The sequence below is a fragment of the Heterodontus francisci genome, chromosome 5 (genome assembly GCF_036365525.1).
Source record: "Heterodontus francisci isolate sHetFra1 chromosome 5, sHetFra1.hap1, whole genome shotgun sequence".
In the NCBI taxonomy this organism is placed as follows: domain Eukaryota; kingdom Metazoa; phylum Chordata; class Chondrichthyes; order Heterodontiformes; family Heterodontidae; genus Heterodontus; species Heterodontus francisci.
This window is the reverse complement of record NC_090375.1, coordinates 102,192,649-102,217,875: the sequence shown is the minus strand read 5'-3', so window position 1 is coordinate 102,217,875 and position 25,227 is coordinate 102,192,649. Positions and strand designations below refer to the sequence as shown.

Below are 25,227 nucleotides of genomic sequence, written 5' to 3'. Positions count from 1 at the left end.
TATTAGAGCCATAAAAAAGAGCAAGAATGAACAGAAGACAAACAGAAAATTACAAAGAATGGAGAGAGCAGGAAAGAATAAGTACATTGCAGGGATTAAAAAGACAATTTAAATTTTATTTTCCTCCAGGAACACCAGTACAGGAGATAAAGTGCAGAAAATACAATATATTGTGCATTAAATAGTAAAACTGTGCAACTGTGCAACAGCCCCAACAAACAAATTTCTCTGCAGCACCTGTGGAAGAGCCTGTCACTCCAGAATTGGCCTTTATAGCCACTCCAGGCGCTGCTTCACAAACCACTGACCACCTCCAGGCGCGTATCCATTGTCTCTCGAGATAAGGAGGCCCAAAAGAAAGAAAGAAATAGTAAAACACCCTCTTTGTTATAAACAGCATATCCACCAATTTACCATGAGTGGCACCACTGGATATTAGCTGCTAACTTTCAATGCACAATACCAATAGCTAATCAAAGTCAAAAGAAGAACTGAACTCAAAAACAAATAACTCAAAAGTACACAAATTTAAGGTCTTTTAATACATAATTCAATTTACACAGGTGAGTAATCAACATTGATATTTCTATTTACGGCGACATCATCAACAGCTTCAAGAGCTATAATAACTACATAGCTCTTCATCAATTGGCTTTAAAATTTTCTTTTCAGGCAGGTTAACCACCCAGCCAGGAGCAAGACCGAAGAAAATTTGTCGAGGATCTTTACGCATTGTTAACATGCTGTACATCTTATCTTTGGTAATGTCTGGTAGAATGTAGCCATATTTCTTAGCAAGTCTTATCCGTACCTCTTGAATTTTTGCTGGATCTGTTAAATAACCACGATTTTGAGCATCTGTATAGTAAGGAACTAGTTCTTCAGGTGGAAGCAGACGTTTTGGAATGGGTTGTCCTCTTAGAAAAAAGGGCACTGGCTTGCACAAAATATCTGTTTGAATGCAGAAACATTGCTATATAGTTAACCATGTTGATACATAAAGATTAAATTATTCTCCACTGTTGGTTTGTTGCAATGATACCAGTTCAGATATTTAAATCCACAGTAAGTTTATTACTTAAGTACACTAATGTCAGGACAAATCATACCTGATACAAGCACTTAATTCTAATAAAAGCTCCATGTTATATGTTAGACCTAACTATCATTTTTGGTTCCTCAGGTATGGCAAAAACTATTGCAGTGCATTTGATGTTTTGTTCATCTCTCAATCATTCTATCAATTTAGTGCTAATTGGTGAGCAGTTTTGTGCTGTAGGCCTCTACCTACTATGAACTGGATTGAAGCTGGCCAGTAATTTTACACAGGACACTTACTGTATTAGATTTTTGATAATTATTTTTATAATGTTTTTCTGTCTATTGCAAATAGAAGCTGACAAGAACTGGGTGCAGGGAACGATCCCTGTGCAACAACTGGCAGGCCAAGGAGTACCCGATATTGAGCCTTGGTTCTCATTTAAAAAATGAAAGCTGCAGACATCTGCTGGGCACCTCCAGGCAGCTCACCAGCAAAGAGGGCTGGATTCTGAGTTCCAATGGCATCAGCAGATACATCTGTTAAGTGTTTAAAGGAATGGCAGGCAATCAGGAGAAAAGCAAAGAGAGGACATGAAAAATTATTAGAAGGTAAAATCAAGGAAAACCCAAAGATGTTTTATCAGTACAGTAAGAGCAAGAGGATAACTAAGTCAAGGGTAGGGCCTATCCGAGATGTACAAGGTAACTTATGAGTGGATGCAGAAGATGTGGGCAGGGGTCTTAATGGTTTTTTTGTCTCTGTCTTCACAGAGGAGAGGGATGATGCAGACATTGTAGAAAAAGAGGAGGAATTAGATACGATCAGCATAATGAGAGAGGAGGTACTAGAGGGTCTGACATCCTTGAAAGTGAATAAATCGCCAAGGCCGGACAGATTACTTCCCAGGTTGCTAAAGGAAGCCAGGGAGGAAACAGTGGATGTGCTGAGGATCATCTTCAAATCCTCACTGAATACATATACCACAGTTTAAAAAGGGTGCGAGGGATAGGCCAAATAATTATAGGCTGGTCAGTCTGACCTCGGTGGTGGGTAAATTATTAGAATCAATTCCGAGAGACAGGATAAACTGCCACTTAGAAAGGCGCGGATTAATCAGGAATAGCCAGCATAGATTTAAGTTGATTAGGTTTTTTGAGGAAGTAACAAGGAAGACTGATGAGGGTAGCGCAGTGGATGTGGTCTACATGGATTTTAGTAAGGCATTTGACAAGGTCCCGCAAGGCAGACTGGTCAGTAAAATGAAAGCCCGTGGGATACAGAGGAATGTGGCAGGTTGGATCCAAAATTGGGTCAGTGACAGGAAACAACGGGTAGTAGTCGACAGATATTTTTGTGAACGGAAAGCTGTTTCCAGTGGCATTCCGCAGGGCTCAGTTAGCTCCCTTGCTGTTTGTGGTATATATTAATGATTTGGACTTAAATGTGGGAGGCATTATTGGGAAATTTTCTAATGACAAAAAAATTGGCCGTGTAGTTGATAGTGAAGAGGATAGCTGTAGACTCCAGAATATCAATGGATTGGTTGAGTAGCCGGAAAAGTGGCAAATGGAATTTAATCCGGACAAGTGTGAGGTAATGCATTTGGGGAGGGCAAACAAAGAGAGGGAATACACAATAAACGGCAGGATATTGAGAGGGGTAGAAGAAGTAAGAGACCTTCAATTGCATGTCCACAGGTTCCTGAAGGTGGCAGGACGGGTATGTAGAGTGGTGAAGAAGGTATATGGAATGCTTTCCTTTACTGGCCGATGTTTGGATACAAACGCAGGGATGTAATGCTGGAACTGTATAAAATGCTGGTAAGGCTACAGCTGGAGCGTTGCGCACAGTTCTGGTCACCACAATACAGGAAGGACATAACTGCTCTGGAGAGAGTACAGAGGAGATTTACAACAATGTTGCCAGGACTCGAAAGTTGTAGCAATGAGGAAAGCATGAATTGGCTAGAGTTATTTTCCTTAGAACAGAGGAGGCTGAGGGGTGACTTAATTGAGGTGTACAAAATTATGAGGGGCCCAGATAGAGTAGATCGGAAGGACCGGTTTCCCCTAGGGAAGAGGTCAATTACCAGGGGGCACAGATTTAAGGTGATTGGTAGAAGGATTAGAGGGGACATGAGGAAATACTTTTTCACTGCCAGGAACGGTGGCGGAAGCAGAAACCCTCAATTCTTTTAACAGGTACCTGGACATGTACCTGAAGTGCTGTAACCTGCAAGGCTATGGACCAGGTGCTGGAAGGTGGGATTAGATTGGGTGGCTAGTTTTTTCGGCCAGCACAGACATGATGGGCTGAATAGCCTCCTTCTGTGCTGTAATTTTTCTCTGGTTCTGTGGAAGGAAAGTAATCTGAAAGGCAATCAGGAGGAGGACTGTTTAAAGGACTAATTGTTAGGCTGCAGGAAAACCAGTGCCGGCTGCATTCAGGGCAACCCAAGTTTGCATAGGGGACCTTAAACAGGCGTTGGGCATTTTGTTTGCCTTTGCAAGAGGTCAAACAATTGCTCCAAGCACAGGCCCTATTTTTGATTGCTTATACCAATATGGTCAATGGCACACTTTCAGCTCGTAATGCGTGCCATATTGGAGACCGCCCGTATAGATCCTGAAAATCAACCACAAAGCTAACAAAGAATCAACAGCATTTAAAAAAATTATGGAATGAGAATTTAATTTTTAGTTCTCAAAAGGCACAATAAATGGCCATGCTTGCTTTTAACAAATCTATGCCCAAATGGTTAAAAAAAAAGAATTGTGCTTACCCAAACTCCGTGGATCATAGAATCCAGTAGTTATAATTCCACCATTCCTTTCAATTGCAGCTATAGCAAGCTCCGATGCCCACTGGACTTCAATGTTTACTTTTGCTGCAAAGCTATCAGCACCCTAAAAAATGAAACAAGAACTATAGTTGATTACAGTAATGAGTAATTTTCTTAATGCAATTAATTATTGGCTCGTATCTGTGGTTATATTTTATAGTAATCCATATGAAAATGTTATGCTAACAATTTCCTTTGTGAATGCAAAAAAATTTCTCAGTTTATAATAACGTTGATAAACTAGAAGAACCTCCTAGCATTTTCACAAAATGTGTGCTTTTGCTTCCATCTAATGGCAGCAAGAAAAACTGTTCAACTAAACTGTAACTGGCTAGCTTTGTATCAGTTTCTTCCTTGGATTAGGTCACAGATTAGTGGGAACAAAAAAAGCAGCTGATAAAAAACTAAACAAAGACCTGCAAGACCTCCTACTAATCTGTATAGTTCACTTGGAACACATAATCCACTTCTGCCCTACATCAAATACTGCTGAAACTCTCATTCATGCTTTTGTCAACTCCAGACTCAACTATTCCAATGCTCTCCTGGCCAGTCTCCCATCTCCCATGCTCAACAAACTTAAGCTCATCTAAAACTCTACTGCCTCTATCCTATCTGGCACCAAGTCCCACTTACTCATCATTTTTGTTCTTGCTGACCTGCACTAACACATGGTCCCCCAACACCTCAAACTTAAAATTCTAACATTCATGTTAAATCTCTTTACGGCATCACACCTCCATATATTCTCCCCAAGTCTCCATTCCTCTGCCTCTGGTGCATCCCTTCCTCCCTTTGTCCAACATTGGTGACCTTGCCTTCAGTCATTTAGGTCCAACATTCTGAAATTTCCTCTCGAAAGTCCTCCACCTCCCTCTCCTCTCAAACCACATCTTTGACCAAGCTTTGTACACACCTCCCAATATCTTTTTGGCTCAGTGTCCATTTTGGCTGATTACACCTCTTAAGTGCTGTGAAATATTTCTCCAAGTTAAAGGCTTTATGTTAATGCATGTTGCTGTTGCAACATTCAGTTGCAGACACTACAAAATGAGGGAAGAGAGAAACAGAGAATGAAGTGGGAGAGAGGAGTAAGAGATTGGGAGAGTAAGGAGTAGACAGAGTAGGGGATAGCAGAACATGAAGGGAGGGAAGGGGAAGGAACGAACAGTGGAGGGGGGAAGGTAGGAGGAGGGAGGAAACAGGAGCAGAGGAAAGGAGGGGTGGGACTAGAAGAGAGATGGGAGGGGGAAAAAAATCAGTGGGAAAAGAGAGAGAGAGAGGAAAGGAGGGGGAGAGGACGAGAGGAGGAGGAGAAAGTGGAGAACCGGAGCTCTGGTATCCTCTTGTCGGGACTGCTTGAAGTGGGGTTTGAACTTTGCACCTTCCAACTCAGAGGTAGGACAGCTATCACTAAGCCAAAGGCTAGTGGGTCTGAAATAAAACGGAGGAATTTGTAGCCATTTGTGTTTGGGCAGGTTTTCTGGAACACTCAATGAAGCTCAGTCTTCTGAATTCCACTGTTAGTATAGCTTCTCAGAATTCAAAAACATGTGGCAGATTTATTTCCTATTATTTGTATGCAAAGATAGGCTTTCTGGGAATAACAATGAGAGGATTGGAAAAATGCTTAGCCTCCTTGAGGAATAGAGCTGTCAACAATGTGTTAACACAGAACAATTCTTGGCTTGCATTACCTCCTCTACTAGCTGGATTCCATAGTCTCGTTTGAGTGGTTGAACTGTAACTCCTCTCGCATTCACCAACTGGGTTAGATCAATAGGTTGACTGGGATCCACTCTGCCCAGATCTATCAAATACTGCAGTCGATTCAGACTTAGCGGTTGGTATTGCCGCCGATAACTGATAAGAAATTTAAAAGAATACTTGTTTTTCTTAACCATAAGATTACGTTTTTAAAATCTGTACAAGAAATGTTCATCCTGCCTGTTAAGCCAGGTCCTTCCACAGACCATATACAATCCACTCTTCAGTGCAGCATATACACATATACAATGGACACTCTCATACACACATATAGAAAAGACTTGCATTATTATAATGCATTTCACAACCTCAGGACGTCCTTAAGTACTTTTGAGGCGTAGGCACTGTTGTGTTTTCTCCATCACAACAGACAATTTGCACATAGCAAGATCCAAAACAGCAATATGATAATGACTTGTGCTCACATTCCTGGAATGGGTCTTAAATCAACCTTATGACTCAGAGGCTAGAATGCTACCAGAATCATGGCAGATGCAAGTATACAAATATGCACTTATACAGCCATGTGCAAATGTGCAACTGAAATGCACAAACGTACATACATACATACACACACATACATGCAGTCATGCATATATACATGCAGAGAATTGTTACAGTGGAGAAGGCGGCCATCCGGCTCATCGTATCTGCATCAGCTCTCCGAATGAGCAATTCACCTAATGCCATTCCCCCGCCTTCTCCCTGTAATGCTGCACATTCTTCGCTTTCAGAGAACACTCTAATTCCCTTCTGAATCCCTCGATTGAACCTGCCTCCACCATGCTCTCAGACAGTGCATTCCAGATCCTAACCACTCGCTACATGAAGCTGTTTTTCCTCATGTCGCTTTTGCTTCTTTTGCCATTCACTTTAAATCTGTGCCTTCTCATTCTTGATCCTTTCACGCATAGGAACAGTATATCCCTATCCACTGTCCAGACATAACTTTGAAGACCTCTATCAAATCTCCTCTTAGCGTTCGCTTCTCCAAGGAAAACAGTTCCACCTTCTCCCATCTATTTTCATCCCTGAAGGTCCTCATACCTGGAACCATTCTTGTGAATCGTTTCTGTACTCTCTCCAATCCCTTCACATCTTTCCTAAAGTATTAGGAACTGGGCTTAATACTCCAGCTGAGTGTCTCATACAAGTTCAACACAACCTCCTTGCTTTTATACCCTATGCACCTATTAATAAAGCCCGGGATAGTGTATGCTTTACTAACTGCTCTCTCAACCTGTCCTGCCACCTTCAATGACTTATGCACATATACCCTAAGGTCCCTCTGCTCTTGCACCCTCTTTAGAGTTGTACCTTTTATGTTACATTGTCTATCCATGTTCTTCCTACCAAAATGAATCACTTCACATTTCTCTGCATTGAATTTCAATTGCCACCTGTCCGACCATTCCACCAACTTGTCCACGTCCTTTTGAAGTTCGACACTATCCTCCTCACAGTTCACACAATTGTTACAAGTTTCGGATCATCTGCAAATTTTGAAATTGTCCCCCGTATGCCAAGGTCTAGGTCATTAATATACATCAGGAAAAGCAATAATCCCAACACTGACCCCTGGGGAATTCCACTACAAACCTTCCTCCAGCCCGAAGAACATCCATTAACCACTACTCTGTTTCTTGTCACTCAGCCAATTTCATATCCATGTTGCTACTTTCCCTCTTATTCCACGAGCTATAATTTTGCTCACAAGTCTGTTGTGCCAAACGCCTTTTGGAAGTCCATGTACACTACATCAACTGCATTGCCCTCATCAATCTTCTGTTACCTCTTCAAAAATCTCCAGCAATTTAGTTAAACACGATTGTCCCTTAACTAATCAGTGCTGGTTTTCCTTAATAAACCTGCATTTGTCTATGCAACTATTAATTTGGCCCTGAATTATTGTTTCTAGATGTTTCCCCATCACCGAAGATAAACTGACTGCTTGCAGTTGCTGGGCTTATCTTTACATCCTTTTTTGAACAAGGGTGTAACATATGCAATTCTCCAGTCCTCTGGCACCACCCGAGTCTAAGGAAGACTGGAAAATTATGGCCAGTGCCTCCGCAATTTCCACTCTCACTTTCCTCAGTATCCTGGATGCATCTCATCCAGCCCTGGTGCTTTATCAACTTTTAAGTATAACTACCTATCTAATACCTCATCATCAATTTTAAATCTTTCTAGTATATTAATTACCTCCTCTTTCACTGTGGTCTGGGTAGCATCTTCTTCCTTGGTAAAGACAGATGCAAAGTATTAATTTAATACCTCAGCTATTTCCCCTGCCTCCATGCATAAATCCCCCTTTTGGTCTCTAATTGGACTTCTTTCTTTCTTTTCTTTTGGGCCTCCTTATCTCGAGAGACAATGGATACGCGCCTGGAGGTGGTCAGTGGTTTGTGAAGCAGCGCCTGGAGTGGCTATAAAGGCCAATTCTGGAGTGACAGGCTCTTCCACAGGTGCTGCAGAGAAATTTGTTTGTTGGGGCTGTTGCACAGTTGGCTCTCCCCTTGCGCCTCTGTCTTTTTTCCTGCCAACTACTAAGTCTCTTCGACTCGCCACAATTTAGCCCTGTCTTTATGGCTGCCCGCCAGCTCTGGCGAATGCTGGCAACTGACTCCCACGACTTGTGATCAATGTCACACGATTTCATGTCGCGTTTGCAGACGTCTTTATAACGGAGACATGGACGGCCGGTGGGTCTGATACCAGTGGCGAGCTCACTGTACAATGTGTCTAATTGGACTAATTCCACCTTTAATCACCCTTTTACTATTTATATGCTGAAAGACGACTTTGGGATTCCCTTTTATGTTAGCTGCCAGTCTCTTTTCATACTCTCTTTACCGTTTCACTGCCCCTCAGAACGTTCTATATTCAGCCTGGTTCTCCATTGTATTATCTACCTGACATCGGTCATTAGCACACTTTTTCTTCTTCATCTCTATCTCCTTTGTCATCCAGGGAGCTCTGGATTTATTTGCCCTCCCTTTCCCGACTGTGCCCGAACTCTCTCTTCTTTGAAGGTAGCCCATTGTTCAGCTACTGTTTTTCCTTCCAACTTTTGATTCCAATTTATTCAGCCTAGATCCATTCTTACCTCATTGAAGTTGGCTCTCCAGCACTGAAATGCTCTCCTTAATCAATACTGCCACTACTCCCTCTTTTCTATCTTTCCTGAACACCATGTATCCAGTAATATTTAACACCCAGTCCTGCCCTTCTTTGAGCCAGATCTCTGTTACAGCCACAGCATATTTCCACATGTCAATCTGCACCTGTAACTCACCAATCTTATTAACAATACGTTGTGCATTCACATATATGCACATTAACCCCGATTTAGACTTTATTACTTTCTCTTACTCTGATCCGACCTAATAATTTACTATTTCCTACTCTAGTGCTATTATCTTTCCCTGTATTCTGTGAACCTTGGCATTCCTCTGATATTTCATCTTGGTTCCCACAGCCCTGCCAAGGGCAATTAGGGATGGGCAATAAATGCTGGCCTAGCCAGCGATGCCCACATCCCATGAATGAATAATAAAAAATTTTTTAGTTTAAACCCTCCCCAATAGCACTGGCAAATCGCCCACAATGAAATTTGTCCCAGCTCTGTTCAGGTGCAACCTGCTGGCCTGTACAGGCCCCACCTTCTCCAGATCTCATCCCAGTGTCCCAGGAATCTAAAGCCGTCCCTCCTGCACCATCTTTCCAGCCACACATTCACCTGCACTATCCTCCTATTTCTATACTCACTTGCGCGTGGTACTGGAATCTGGAGATTACTACTTTTGAGGTCCTGCTTGCTAATTTCTTACCTAGCTCACTAAATTCTTTCTGCAGGACCACCTCTTGTCCTACCTATGTTGTTGGTACCAATGTGGACCATGACTGCTAGCCGTTCACCCTCCCCCCCTCAGTGTGCTCCGTAGTCGTTCAGTGACATCCTTGACCCTGGCACCAGGGAGACAACACACCATCCTAGATTCATGTCTGCAGCCACAGAAATGCCTGTCTGTTCCCCTGATTATCTAATCTCCTATCACTTTTGCTCTTCCAGTATTCTTTGTATTCATTGGGACCTGAATCTTAAAGGTTGCATGACATTATTCACATTAATATTCACATTATTTACTAATGACTTGGTTGATGGCATAGTAAGTCATATATCCAAATTTGCTGATGATATAAAGTTAGGCAGCATTGTAGACAGTCTAGATGATAGCATAAAATTGCCAAGAGGTATTGACAGACTAGGTGAGTGGGCAAAACCGTGGCAGATGGATTTCAATGCGGACAAGTGTGAGATTATCCATTTTGGACCAAAAAAGGATAGAGCAGGGTACTTTCTAAATGGGAAGAGGTTAAGTACAGTGGATGTTCAAAGAGACTTGTGGGTTCAGGTGGACAGATCTTTAAAATGCCATAAGCAGCTGCAGAAAATAATTAAAAAGGCTAATGGAATTCTAGCCTTTATATCTAGAGGATTGGAGTATAAAGACACAGAGGTTATGCTGCAGCTGCACAAAACCCTGGTTAGACCCCACTAAGAGTACTGTGAGCAGTTCTGGGCACCACACCTTAGGAAGGATATATTGGCCTTGGAGGGAGTGCAACGTAGGTTTACAAGAATAATACCTGGACTACAGGGATTAAGTTACAAGGAGAGATTACACAAATTAGGCCTGTTTTCGCTAGAATTTAGAAGGTTAAGGGGTGATCTGATCGAAGTCTTCAAAATATTAACAGGAAAAGACAGGCTAGATAAAGATAAACTATTTCCACTGTTTGGAGATTCTAAAACTAGGGGGCATAGTCTAAAGATTAGGACCAGACCGTTCAGGAGAGATGTTAGGAAGCACTTCTTCACGCAAAGGGTGGTAGAGGTTTGGAACTCTCTCCCACAAACAGCAGTTGAAGCTAGAACAGTTGTTAATTTTAAATCTGAGATAGATTTTTGTTAAGCAAAGATATTAAGGGATATGGAGTTAGGCTGCGGATCAGCCATGATCTCATTGAATGGCGTGACAGGCTCAAGGGGCTGAATGGCCTACTCCTGCTCCTATGTTCCTATGACATTTAGGATGGACAGGAAGACAGGAAAAGGTGGATGGGTGGCTTTGTTAATTAATGATGGTATTAGCACAATAGAGAGGGATGACTTAAGTTCAGGAAACCAAGATGTAGAAGCAGTTTGGGTAGAGATGAGAAATGATAAAAACAAGAAGTTACTTGTGGGAGTGGTGTACAGGCCCCCTAACAGTAACCACAGGGTAAGACGTGGTATATAGGAAGAAATAATGGGAACTTGTCAGAAAGGTATGGTGATAATCGTGGGGGATTTTAATCTACATATAGACTGGAAAAATCAGATGGAAAAAGGTAGCCTAGATGAGGAGTTCATAGAATGTTTTCAGGATAGTTTCTTAGAACAGCACGCTCTGGAGTCAACCAGAGAGCAGGCTACACTAGACCTAGTATTGTGCAATGAAAAAGGATTAATAACCTCAGTGAAGGTGCCCCTAGACAGCAGTGATCATATGATGATTGAATTTTACATTCAGTTTGAGGGAGAGTAGATTTGGTTTAAGACTAGTATTAAATAAACTTAAATAAGGGCAATTATGAGGGCATGAAAACAGAACTGGCAAATTAGGTTAAGGGATAGCTCAATAGAGATGCGGTGGCAGACATTTAAGGCAATATTTCAGAATACACAGAATAGATACTTTACAACAAGAAAGAAAATTTCCAAGGGGAGAACCACCATCCATGATTTTTAACAAGAGTTAAAAATATCAAACTTAAAGTATATAATTGCACAAAGATGGGTGGCAGGTCAGCAGATTGAGCAGAATATAATAAACAAAGAATGACTAAAAGATTAATAAGGAGGGAAAAATTAGAGTATGAGAGAAAGATAGCTCAAAATATAAAAAGATAGTAAGAGTTTCTATATTTAAAAACGAAAAGAGTTAACAAAGTGAATGTTGGCCCTATAGATAGAGAGTCTGGGGAATTAATAAGCGAAAATAAGGAGATGGCAGATGAATTAAACAGGTATTTTGCATCAGTCTTCACTATAGGGGATACAAGTAACATCCCAGAAATAGCTGTAAATCAGGTGTTACACCAATGTGTTTTGTTGAATAATTTTCTTTAATCCACTAACTGGAGATCTGAATATATATTTTATTTAAAAAGACAAGCTGCCAGCAAAGTCATCCTTTCTGCTTAGGATGATCACCTAACTTGCAACACTGTATCCTACACTGCAATACAGTCCTCAGTAAGAACCAAGACCCAGGAACGTTAAAGGAACTACCTGTTCTCTCAGCAAGAAGAACATTGCTATCTGCTGTGTTTGAATCAGAGTGACTGTCATGTGACAAGCCCGTCCCCATTTGTGGTTTTAAGCTAGTGTTTACTCTGCAGTAGAGGAAAAGCAACTGGACTCTGACATGAGCAGACCCTAAATGGGGATCCCTCTCTCTCCATTCCAGCTTGAAAGCTTTCAAATCCTGCTTGTTGAGTGATCAACTTTGCATACTCCGGCTACAATCAGAAATCCAGTTAGAGGAAATCATCTGCATCGCTATCTCCAAGAGACTCACCGAACCACTCATCTACCTCTTCAAACGAATAGCCTCAGGACCACTGAATTCAGCTAGAAGCCAGCTGAATCACCAAAAATCACAGACTGTGCACCTTTTGTTTTATGGACTATAACTCAACCAATCTACCTTTGCCCAATCTGTAACCTATTTGTGTGTAAAGGACTAGTGTGTGTGAGAGTGTGAAAGATGGCACGTTTTTATTATTTTATTCGTTCGGTTTAGGTACAATTATGTTAACCTTGTTCTTGTTAACTCAAGAAAACCTGACTGATTATTTACTTGCTATGATCGTAAGAACCAAAGACCTACTGAATTAGCCAGTACATTCACTTTATGAAAGCATTAAAACTGTTGTGGTCAAACAAGGAGAGGGAAAAGAGGGAAGCCCTTTGAACCCTCCTTACTTGACCGGAACACAGGAAATGGAAGGGAGGGAGGAACTCAAGAAAATTACAATCACTAGGGAAGTGGTACTGAGCAAATTGTTGGAGCTGTGGGGTGACACGTTCCCGGGTCCTGATAGACTTCATCCTAGGGTCTTAAAAGAAGTGGCTAGTGAGATAGTTGATGCACTGGTTTTAACTTTCCAAAATTCCCTAGATTTGGGGAAGGGTCCATTAGATTGGAAAATAGCAAATGTATCTCCTTTATTCAAAAAGGGAAGTAGACAGAAAGCTGGAAATTACAGGCCAGTTACCTTAACACTTGTCATGGGGAAAAATGTTAGAATCTATTACTAAAGACATTATAGCAGGGCACTTGAAAAAATTCAAGGTAATGAGACAGAGTCACCATGGATTTGTGAAAGGGAAATCATGTCTAACCAATTCATTGGAGTTCTTTGAAGAAGTAACATGTACGGTGGATAAAGGGGAACCGGTGGATGTACTGTACTTAGAATTCCAGAAGGCATTTGATAAGGGGCCACATCAAAGGTTATTGCAGAAAATAAAAGCTCATGGCGTAGGAGGTAACATTTTAGCCTGGATAGAAAATTGGCCAGCTAACAGGAAACAGAGATTAGCATAAATGGTTAAGTTTCTGGTTGGCAAGATGCAACGAGTGGTATGCCACAGGGATTAATGCTTGAACCTCAACCTTTCACAATTTACAAAATGACTTGGGTGAAAGGGCTGAAGGTATGGTTGCTATATTTGCTGATGACACAAAAATAGGTAGAAAAGTAACTTGTGAAGAGGACATAAAGGAGGCTACAAAGGGATATAGATAGGTTAAGTGAATGGGCAAAGATCTAGCAAATGGAGTATAATACGGGAAAATGTAAAATTGTCCATTTTGGCAGAAAGAATTAAAAAGCATATTATCTAAGGCTGCGTTTGCTGACAATGCTACCAATAGGTGGCGCTGCAGTGGCACATGCGCAAATGCAGCATGTGCAACTAAAACATCACAGTCTGAAACTTCAGGCAGCTGCCAAGACTAAAGATGGTGCTGCTCAAATAATCACACGATGGCAGCACACAATGGCAGGAGGGAGAGCGAGCAAGCAGGGGTCGGGGGTGGGGGGGGGGGGGAAAAAGAGGAGAAGCGGAGCAGCCAGAGAGAGCAGCAGTGGGGGGGGGGGGGGGGGGAAAGAGAGCAGAGCGGCCGAAGAAGGCAGCACAAGCGCAGAGAGCAGGAGCCCGTCTGCACATGTGCGTACCATGGCGTAGCCTGATGACGTTAGTGGCCAGCTGCATGGTCAGGAATCACTTTGATTATCTAAATGGTGAGAGATTGCAGAGCTCTGAGATGCAGAGGGATCTGGGTGTCTCAGTGCACAAATCGCAAAAGGTTAGTCTGCAGGTACAGCAAGTAATTAGGAAAGCTAATAGAATGTTATCATTTATTGCGAGGGGAAGTGAATACAAAAGTAGGGAGGTTATGCTACAGTTATACAAGGCATTGGTGAGACCACATCCGGAGTACTGTGTACAATATTGGTCTCTTTAATTAAGGAAGGATGTAAATGCGTTGGAAGCAGTTCAGAGGTTTACTACAGTAATACCGGGAATGGGCAGGTTGTCTTTTGAGGAAAGGTTGGACAGGCTAGGCTGGTATCTGCTAAAGTTTAGAAGAGTAAGAAGTGACTTGATTGAATCATATAAGATCCTGAGGTGGCTTGACAGTGGGGGTGGGGGTAAGGATGTTTCCTCTTGTGGGAGAATCTAGAATTAGGGGTCACTGTTTAAACTCATCAGAATTGTTCTGATGAAGGGTCACTGACCTGAAACATTAACTCTGCTTCTCTCTCCACAGATGCTGCCAGACCTGCTATTCCCAGCATTTCTTGTTTTTATTCCTGCCAATACTGTTAGTTAATACCCTGCTACTGCTAATAAACCTTGCTACTGCTAATTAAGCTTTACCAATAATAAACCTTACTATTAATAAATTTTACTAATGCTAATAAACACTAATACTTAATACACCTTATTAGTAGTAAAACGCCTTACTTTAAAAAAAAAAGGACTCATCAGTTTATTCCCTAGTTTAGATAAGATAAATAGGAAATACTCACCTACCTGCTTCCCTGTGGTGCCACACCTCGATTTTTCTTTCTGAATGCGGGCTCTGAACCTACAGACTGGTATTTACATTCATGCATTGATACACATTATGCATATCCAAACGGTTAAGACCCGGTGAGAAAGGGGACTAGGGTTCCCTCTCAACCTTCACCAGTCTTACGATAACAGGGTTTAATTTTAAACACAAGTCGTTTTTAGTTCCTCCTTGGTGAATCCTTGTTCACCACTTTCCAATTGTAAGGCAAAGAAACACACCAAACAGCTTTTCTTAGGTTTAAAGAAGAAAAGTTGCAATTAACTAAATGTAAACTTTAATTCGGTTAACGCCTATGCATACAAAACGTGCCCACACTAGCATGCATACGTGAGAAACACATATGCAGAGAGAGATAGAAAATAGAAGAAATAAAGTGGAAAGGTTTGAGTTAATATCTGAAGATGGTTTTGGTTACTGTTCTTTGAGCTCACTGTAGAGTCCTTGACTGTAGGTAAGTCTTGCTTTTCATTGGGGCTCAGTATTGTTCTTAAACCTTGCTGGATGTAGGAGAATTTTCTCTCTTGAGGTTCATGTGTCCTGAGTGGGTTCAGAGGTTTGTGAAAAAGAGATGGGAGCAGACAGGAGTAGTCTTCTCAGTACAGGAGCAAACAGTCTCTCTCTCTCAAACTCTCTGCACAATTCAAAAAAACCTCAGGTTGCCCAGCAGGTTAGTCATGTGATCAGCTGGTTTGACCACGTCTGTTTGTGGATTTGGCCATCTTAACAGTCATCCTGGAACGCGAGTGTCCTCACCTTCAATGTCTGATCAAAGTCCATTGTGGGTTGAATATGTCAGGGACTGGTCTTTTGTCTCCACAAGCACTGTCTGTTAGTATGTAAATGTTTTTTTGCAGCCACGGCAAAATTAAAACCATCTTGGTTGGCTGCCGTCAGCACCCGGATGACTTCGGTGCTAACTCCACTGGTTTCTATGGCTGCCTTCTTGGGTTAAATGCAGTGTTGTGCAACCGTTGGCATTCTGCATAGCAGAAACCCTAAACTTTCTGCTCCAGCCTCTGCCTTGACCTTCTGCAGCTTTAACTAATCCAAAACTCTTGCTCAAATCCGTTCCCATACCAAGTCCCTCATGCCCAGCATCTACATTCTCACTTAGCTCCTGTGCCTCACAGATTCAACTTCATGATTTCAATCCCACTCATATTCTGCTATTATTTCCCTACCTTCTTTGCCAGCTTAGGCTCCTCATTACTATTTTCCCTCATACCTTTTCTCCACCATTTGAGGCTGATTGATTTTTTTTTTGCTGTGCTTATGGACAGGGCTTTAAACTAATAGTGGTGGGACGGTTCAGGTAAAAGGAGGTTTAGAAGTCCAAAGAGAATGGTCGAGGCAATGGAACAGTGTATTGATGTGGTAAAGACAAGCAGAGTGGGACAGGAAGGGTCAGAGAATTGAACAGTAATTGTGCATCAGCAAATAAGGTCAATGCAGGGAATAGTAGTAAAAAATGAAATTAAAGGTTCTTTACCTGAATGCGTGCAACATCTACAATTAGTGGCACAAATAGAGGTAAATGTTTTAGATTTAATTGCCATTACGGAGACATGGTTACAAGGTGAGCAAGGTTGGGAAACAAATATTCCAGGGTACACAATATTTCTGAAAGGCACATAATGGCAAAGGAGGAGGGGTATCCCTGATGACATAAGGACATTAGTGAGAAAGCATCTGGGAGCAGAGGATCATGAAGTGGAATCAGTATGGGTGGAAATTAGGAATAGAAAGTCATAAAACACTGGTGGGAGTAGTTTATAGGCTCCGTAACAGTAGTTATACCTTCGGACAGAGCATTGAACAAGAAATTATTGGAGCTTGTAACAAAGGCAATATAATGATTGTGAGGAATTTAATAGACTGGGACAATCAAATTGGTGAGGGTGGTCTAGAAGATGAGTTTGTAGAATGTTTTTGTGACAGTTTTCTGGAACAATATGTAATGGAACCGACGAGGGATAAAGCTATTTTAGATCTAGTACTGTGAAATAAGGCAGGCTTAATTAATAATGTTCTGGTAAAAGATCCACTGGGAAATTGTGATCATAATACCATTAAATTCCATGTTAAGTTTGAAAGTGACATACTCCTATCACGAACAAGAATCTTAAATAAGGCTAAATTATATGGGTATGAGTGGAGAATTGGCTACGGTTGATTGGGTAAATAGACTAAAAGTTGTGGCAGTAAATAAACAGTGGAAAACATTTAAAGAAACAATTTAAAATGTTCAACAAGAATATACTGCATTGAAAAACAAAAATTCAGCCTGAAGGACCCATCCATGGCTCGCTCAGGAAGTTAAGAATAGTATTACATTTTTTTTAAAAGCCATATAATAGAGTCATAGAGATACAGCACCAAAACAGGCCCTTCGGCCCACCGAGTCTGTACTGACCATCAACCACCCATTTATACTAATCCCACATTAATCCCATGTCCCCTACCACATCCCCACCTTCCCTCAATTCTTCTACCACCTATCTACACGAGGGGCAATTTGCAATGGCCAAGTTACCTATCAACCTGCAAGTCTTTGGCTGTGGGAGGAAACCGGAGCACCTGGCAGAAACCCACGCGGTCACAGGGAGAACGTGCAAACTCCACACAGGCAGCACCCAGAACCGAACCTGGGTTGGCTGGAGCTGTGAGGCTGCGGTGCTAACCACTGCGCCACTGAAGAACAGCAGCAAGTCTGAAGATTGGGAGCATTTTAGAAACCAACAAAGGGCTACCAAAAAGTTGATAAAAAGGGAAAAAACAGAATGAGAGTAAACTAGCCAGAAATATAAAAACAGATTGTAAGAGCTTTTATAAGTATCTAAAAAGGAAGAGAATAGCTAAAGTAAACATTGGACCCTTGGAAGCAGAGACAGGAGAAATTATCATGGGGAATGAGGAAATGGCAGAGGCATTGAACAAATATTTAGTGACTGTCTTCACAGTAGGAGATGCAAGCGCATACCAGAAATAGAGAATAACCTAGGAGAGAAAAAGAGTGAGAAACTTGGGTAATTAATATCAGTAAAGTATTGGAGAAACTTAAGGGTTTAAAGTCCGACAAATCCCCGAGACCTGATGGCCTACATCCTAGGCTTATAAAAGATATAGCCGCAGAGATAGTGGATGAGCTAGCTATGATTTTCCAAAATTCCTTAGATTCGGCAAAGGTCCCATCTGATTGGAGGTTGGCAAATGTAACACCGCTTTTCAAGAAAGGAGGGAGAAAGAAAACGGGGAACTACAGGCCAGTTAGCCTGACATCAATCGTTGGGAAAATGCTGGAATCTATTTTTAAGGAGGTCTTAGCAATGTACTTAGAAAAGCATAGTACGATTAGAACAAATCAACATGGTTTTACGAAAGGGAAATCCTGTTTGACAAACTTATTAGACTTTTTTGAGGACGTAACTAGGATAGGTAAAGGGGAAAACAGCAGATGTAGCATCCCTGGATTTACAAAAGGCATTTGATAAGGTCCTACATAAAATGTTAACAGGCAAGATAAGGGGTCATAGAATCGGGGGTAATATATTAGCATGGCTAGATGATCGGTTAACAGACAGGAAGCAAAGAGTGGGTATAAACAGGGCATTTTCAAGTTGGCATTTTGTGACTAGTGGAGTGCTGCAAGGGTCAAGGCTGGGGCCTCAGCTATTTTAATGACAAAGAGACTGAGAGTAATGTATCTAAGTTGCTGACGATACAAAGCTAGGTGGGAATGCAGGCTGTGGAGAGGACACAGAGAGGCTACAAAGAAATATAGACAGGCTACGTGAGTGGGCAACAAGATGGCAGATGGAATATAATGTGGGGAAGTGTGAAGTTATTCACTTTGGTCGTAACAATAGAAAAGCAGAATATTTTTTGAAAGGTGTGATAGAGGTATTCAAAACTAGGAGGGGTCTGGACAGAGTAGATAGAGAGAAACTGTTCCCACTCGTGATAGGATCGAGAACGAGAGGGCACAGATTTAAAGTTTGAGAAACAAAAGTGATCTGAGGAAAAACGTTTTCACGCAGAGAGTGGCCAAGGTCTGGAATGCACAGTCTGAGATTGTGGTGGAGGCAGGTTCAATTGAAGCATTCAAAAGGGAATTAGACTGGAATATGAAAAGGAAGAATGTGCAGGGTTATGGGGAGAAGGCGGGGGAATGGAACTGAGTGAATTGTTCTTTCGGAGAGCTGGTGCGGACACAATGGGCTGAATGGACTCCTTCTGCACTGTAACAATTCTGTCATCTGTTTAACAAGTCATTTCCTCGCAACAGTTTAAGATCAATATTCATATGACAAAATTATTTATGGCAGGTGGGGGTCTGCATGACAATACACATGTATGTCTGCATACGCATGTATGCAGGCAAGTATGTATGCAGATGTACACGTGTATACAATGCTTGCATAGATACATACACTTTAAGCATGAATGCATTGACACATTATACACAAGTATACATATGTATATGCATACGAGTAAAGTGTATGCCTGCACCAAGACATCCATGCACATGCTTATATATACATTGCATACATTCATCCGTGTGAATATGTACACACATAATGCGCACATTTTTTCCATGAAAAACTACATGCTTTAAAAATATGATGTACTTATTTTTATTCACATTACGAACTAATTGTCTAGTCGTTATAGTTATTCATTCACCAACCTGTGCCCTTCATTATATCCATATTTTGGAATAACAATATAAAATGGAGTCTGTCCACCTTCAAATCCTAATCGTGGACGGTTTCCACGCTGCGTCTGGCCTTTGTGACCACGGCCACTTTTTTTCCCTCCGTGGATTCCCCTACCACGTCTTTTTTCCTGGAAATTAAGCATTATTTATTAGCGAACAATCTACAACAGATTTTCCTTCATCTTTGTTCCAGTTGAACCTAAAGCAGAAAGGCAAAGATGACTAGTTATGAAACATTAGACTTTTCCCATTTCTAGTAACAAAAATAAGTAGAATAATAATTTCAGAAGTCATAAAAATGTTGCATTTTGGCCTTTAAGTATGAAAGTACAGCTAAGAAATGCTCCTAATTTGGCCAAACCATTCATAACTCCACCTTGAATAACATTTTTAAAGTTGTCTGCAGAATGACTCAAGGACTCAGCATTAATTTGTTCGTGTTAACCACCTTGAGCACTAGAGAACCCACCCCTTTCCACAAGAAATAGGAGCAGAAGTAAACCATATGGCCCAATGAGCCTGCTCCGCCAGTCAATACGATTGTGGCTGATCTTGGGTTTCAATTCCACTTTCCTGCCCACTCCCCATATCCCTCGATTCCCTGTGAAACCAAAAATCTATCTATCCCAGCCTTAAATGTATTCAATGATGGAGCATCCACAACTCTCTTGGGTAGAGAATTCCAAAGATTCACAACCATTTGAGTGTAGTAATTTCACAGGCCTGAATGATTGGCCCTTTATCCTGAGACTGTGCCCCAATGTTCTGAGATTCCCTGACCAGTGGAAACAATCTCTCAGCTTCTACCCTATCAAGCCCTTTCAGAATCTTGCATGTCTCAATTAGATTGCCCTGCATTCTTCTAAGCTCCAGAGAATATAGGCCCAATTTACTCAGCCTATTAGAAGATAACCTCCTCATCCCAGGGACCAATTTAACAAATCTTCGCTGCACCGCCTCTGGTGTAAGTATATTCTTTCTTAAATGTGGAGACTAAAACTGCACACAGTATTCCAAGTGCAGTCTCACCAAACCCCTGTACAATTTTAGTAAGACTTTTTCATTCCTGCACACCAATCTTCTTGCAATAAAGGCTAACATGCCATTTGCCTTCCTAACAGCCTGCTGCGTCTGCATGTTAACTTTGTGCATTCCTTGAATGAGTACCCCCAAGTCTCTCTGAACAGCAACATTTACCAGTTTCACACCTTTTAAAAAACATTCTGCTTTTCTACTTTTACAACAAAAGTGAACAACTTCACACTTCCCTACGTTATACTCCATTTGCTATCTTGTTGCCTACTCACTTAGCCTGTCTATATCTCTTTGCAGCCTCTCTATGTCCTCCCCGCAGCTCAATGAGCTTTGTATCATCAGCAAACTTAAATACATTACTCTCTGTCTCTTCATCCAAGTCATTAACAGAGTGTAAATACCTGAGGCCCCAGCACTGATCCTTGTGGCACCCCACTATTCACTGCCTGCCAACTTGAAAATGCCCCATTTATGCCCACTCTCTGCTTCCTGTTTGTTAACCAATTCTCTATCCATGCTAACATATTACTGCCAACACCATGAGCCCTTATCTTGCCTACTAATCTTTTATGTGACACCTTATCGCATGCCTTTTGGAAACCCAGGTATACATCATCTACTGGTTCCCCTTTATCTACCAGACCAATTACATCCTCAAAAAACTTCAATAAATTTGTCAAACAGGATCTCCTTTTAATAAAGCCATACTGACCTGTTCGAATCATACTATGCTTTTCCATAGGCAAGGTTAAGACTTCTTTAACAATAGTTTCCAGCATCTTCCCAACAACTGATGTTAGGCTAACTGGCCTGTAGTTCCCTGTTTTCTCTCAACCTCCTTTCTTGAAAAGCGGCGTAACATTTGCCAACTTCCAATCTGACAGAACCCTAGGATGTAAGCCATCTGGTCAGACTTGTCAGGTTTTAGTCCCTCAAGTTTCTCCAATACTTCTCGGCTGATAACAATATCCTTAATTTCCTCACTCTTTATAGCCCCTAGGTTACTACCCATTTCTGGTATGGAACTCGTGTCTTCCACTGTGAAGACAGACACAAAATATTTTACTCAATACCTCTGCCATTCCCTCATTTCCCATGATGATTTCTCCTGTCTCTGCCTCTAAGGAACCTACGTCCACTTTAGCTACTCTCTTTCTATGTACAATCTGCTTTTATATTGCTGGCTAGTTTACTTTCATATTCTATTTTTTCCCTTTTTATCAACTTTTCGGTGGCTCTTTTCTGGTTTCTAAAACACTCCCAATCCTCAGACTTACTACTATATTTTGCAACATTGTAACCCTCTTCTTTTAGTCTAATACTCGCCTTGATTTCCTGAGTGAGCCACAGATGGCTCTTTCTTGACGAGTTTTTGAACGGAATGTACTTTTGTTGAACCCTTTGAATTCTCTCTTTAACTGTTTCCCACTATTCATTTACCACCATGCCTTCCAGTTTATTTACCCAATTAACCTTAGCCAGTTCTCTCCTCATACCTTAGTAATTGGCTTTAAGCTTAAGATTGTTTATGATTGAAATGCATCACTTTCAAACTCAACATGAAATTCAATGGTATTATGATCACTATTTCCCAGTGGATCTTTTACGATTACATTCTTATTAATCCTTCTTCATTACACAGTATGAGATCCAAGATAGCTTTATCCCTAGTCAGTTCTACAATGCATTGCTCCAAGAAACCGTCACAAAAACATTCTACCAACGCATCTTCTAGACCACTGTTGCCAATTGGATTGTCCCAGTCTATATGCAGATTAAAGACCCCCACAATTAACACATTACCTTTTTTACACTCCAATAATTTTCCATTTAATGTTCTGTCCAATAATATAACTACTATTAGCAGGCTGTAAACTACTCCCATCAGTGTTTTCTGACTCCTGCTATTCCTAATTTCCACCCAAACTGATTCTACTTCATGATCTTCTGAGGCCAGATCCCTTCTTATTAATGTCCATTTTCCATTCTTTACTATCAGGACTACCTTTGCCATTCTGTCTCTCTGAAATATTGTGTACCGTGGAATATTAATTTCCAAACCTTGATCTCCTTGTAACCATGTCTCAGTAATGACAATTAATCGAAATAATTTACCTCTATTCATGCCACTTGTTCATCTATCTTATTACAGATGCTTCGTCCACTTCAAAGTCTCTAAACCCCATCCTTTACCCCAAATTGGTGGCTACGTTTCAGCCACCCAGGCCACAAACTCAACAAGTCCTTTTATAAGTGTTGCAGCGTTACCCTCTCTTCCTTTAAGATACTCCTTAAAACCTAATTCATTCATCAAGCCTTTTCATCGTTTCTCTCAATTTCTCCTCCTTTGGCTGAACGTCTATCTTTGCCTGTGTGAAACACTTTCGAATGTATCTCTACGTTAATGGAGTTTTATAAATGCAAGTTGTTGTTGCTTTGGAGACACTCAGAGTCAGAGAGTGTGGGTCCAAGTTTCTATAAGGGAATTGGATAATTATTTGAACATAAATAAAAATTACAGGACAACCGGGAAAGGCCGGGGGAGTGTTGGACACGACGAGCCGAATGGCCTCCTTCTGTGCAGTAACCGTTCTATGAAATCTCCCACCCCAGGCTCTGAATGCACGGTCTAGGCTGACCTGATAATACAGTACTGAGGGAGTACCACACTGTCTCAAACACCAACCTTCGGATGGGTCTTTCTACCGCGGCCCTTGTCCTCCTGCCCAGCGGATATAAACATCGCATGGCATTTCAAACAGCAGGAATTTCACCATCGTGGTTTGGCTAACATTCCCCACCAAAGACAGGGACTGTTTATGGGATCTTGCTGTGCAGCAAAGCAACATTCCTGAAGCTACCAGCCGGTCTCTCCGGAGGGTGGCAAAGGGATTGATAGCAGGAATCCCCGCCCGCCTCCGGCCCGGCTTTCCTCCTTCGCACAGCCTTTGAGCGCGACTGCTGTGAGTGCAGAGGCGCGGTACCAATGACTTACCTTTTTTTTGGCCCCGGGGTTTGGCCTCAGGTTGGCCAGTGAGACCCGCGGCAACCGTCGCAGCAGCTCGAGCCCCGCGGAACCACCGCCGCTCATCGCCATCCTCCCCAACAGCCAGGCACAACTTACGGCCGCCGCTTTACGGCAGGCGTGGAAATTGTGAGCTCCAGCCTTGGGAGTGACTCATTTGTCCTCTAATTTCCAGTCACTGATTTTAATTTGTGTGTGATTCTTAACTTCCTTTCTGGGCCTGTCATAGCTTAGAACTGTAAACTGTGCGAGCAGCATCTGACTGAAGTTTAACCAACATACAGTTATTTTATTGTAAGACCGCTTTACATTAATATTTATTAACATGCATCACAAAATAAATTAGGAAGTGCTGGAAAGGAGATCGGATAGAATAGGTGATGACACCTCGCAAACCACAAATCGCTAACGGTCGTGAACTGCACCTGCGCAATCCGGCCCCAATTGTTTCTTCTGATTGACATCCCAGTTGGCCAATCACAACGTCCAGTCCAGGCTTCCGATTGTGGAGGCCACAAATTCGGATGAAGAGGGGGTGGGATTTCCGGCGGTGTGTTGTGCGGCGGCAGGAAGCGGGTGTATGTAACGGTCCGGGAGTGGGTACGAAGTGTGCAGAGAGTGGTGTTGGGTCGTGTGTCGTGGAGGTGACTCGGGGGTTAGCTGGACGCTTTCTTTTTTGTTGTGTATGTGTGGTAACAACATGTCAGCGCCGGTTCCTGCCATTATTCCTGCTGCAAAGAAAGCCACAGCCGCGGTGAGTCTCACCTGGAAGGCGGTGGGCAAAGGGCGGGTGCAGCCTCCGTGATTAATATTGTCCGGTTCATAACACAACCAGAATCGCGCACTGACCCAAGAATGCTGATCTTCACATATTGAGAAAAAGTGTCCAAGCATTGTTATGGAGGGGGGGAATGTTATTAATGTATCGAAATTGTTATCATCCATGGTCAATTGTACACTCCTTAATCGACTTTCTAACCTCTTCGTAGATTAAAAGAATACAATTCTCGGGAACAAAACATATAGCATTTACAGTTACAAAAGCTATCGGAGCAGTTTAAAAGATCACTGGAGAAAAGGGTATTAGACAATTGGGACGGAAATGTTATCAGTTTTCCTAACTACATTAGCTGTACGAGGACCGTTCAAGACTAACGAAATTGAAAGATTCCCAGAGACAGATTCAAATGGACCTTTGGGCTGGTAAAGGGTGTTAAATGAATACGCTGCATCAGTTATCAGTTTTGAAGGCTCTGTTCAACTACCAGCAGGAAGTTGCACTGTTAATGAAAAAATTACCAATGTTAAAATAAATTAGGATATTTTAGAATATACAAAGAAGAAATGCTGGAAATACTCAGCAGGTCTGGCAGCATCTGTGGAGAGAGAAGCAGAGTCAACGTTTCAGGTCAGTGACCCTTCTTCAGAACAGTTCTGATGAAGGGTCACTGACCTGAAACGTTAACTCTGCTTCTCTCTCCACAGATGCTGCCAGATCTGCTGAGTATTTCTGGCATTTCTTTTTATTTCATATTTCCAGCATCTGCAGTATTTTGCTTTTATTTTAGGATATTTTAGGTTGGTTTTGAAACCTTTAAA

The 25,227-nt window shown here is 41.7% G+C and overlaps 2 protein-coding genes across 4 annotated transcripts in view; one reads left to right on the top strand and one right to left on the bottom strand.

Annotated features, from left to right (window-relative positions):
• Positions 1-523: 523 nt before the first annotated feature.
• Positions 524-23,779, bottom strand: mrpl15 (mitochondrial ribosomal protein L15). 2 transcript variants are annotated; one of them, XM_068030869.1, is made up of 5 exons: positions 23,599-23,779; positions 19,539-19,696; positions 5,582-5,747; positions 3,825-3,948; positions 524-951 (listed from the first exon to the last, which is right to left on the bottom strand). In XM_068030869.1, the coding sequence occupies exons 1-5, from the start codon at positions 23,698-23,700 to the stop codon at positions 614-616; spliced, it is 888 nt and encodes a 295-aa protein (XP_067886970.1). In that variant the 5' UTR covers positions 23,701-23,779; the 3' UTR covers positions 524-613. The 2 variants fall into 2 exon arrangements, with proteins under 2 accessions (XP_067886970.1, XP_067886971.1); XM_068030870.1 differs by lacking the exon at positions 23,599-23,779 and adding an exon at positions 23,290-23,419.
• A 400-nt stretch (positions 23,780-24,179) lies between these two features.
• Positions 24,180-25,227, top strand: part of lypla1 (lysophospholipase 1) — a 65,292-nt gene continuing 64,244 nt past the window's right edge. For both annotated transcript variants that reach the window (XM_068031847.1, XM_068031845.1), the window contains exon 1: positions 24,180-24,382. In XM_068031847.1, coding sequence (XP_067887948.1) covers positions 24,314-24,382 — 69 coding nt within the window. In that variant the 5' untranslated portion in view covers positions 24,180-24,313. The remainder of the gene's footprint in view (positions 24,383-25,227) is intronic.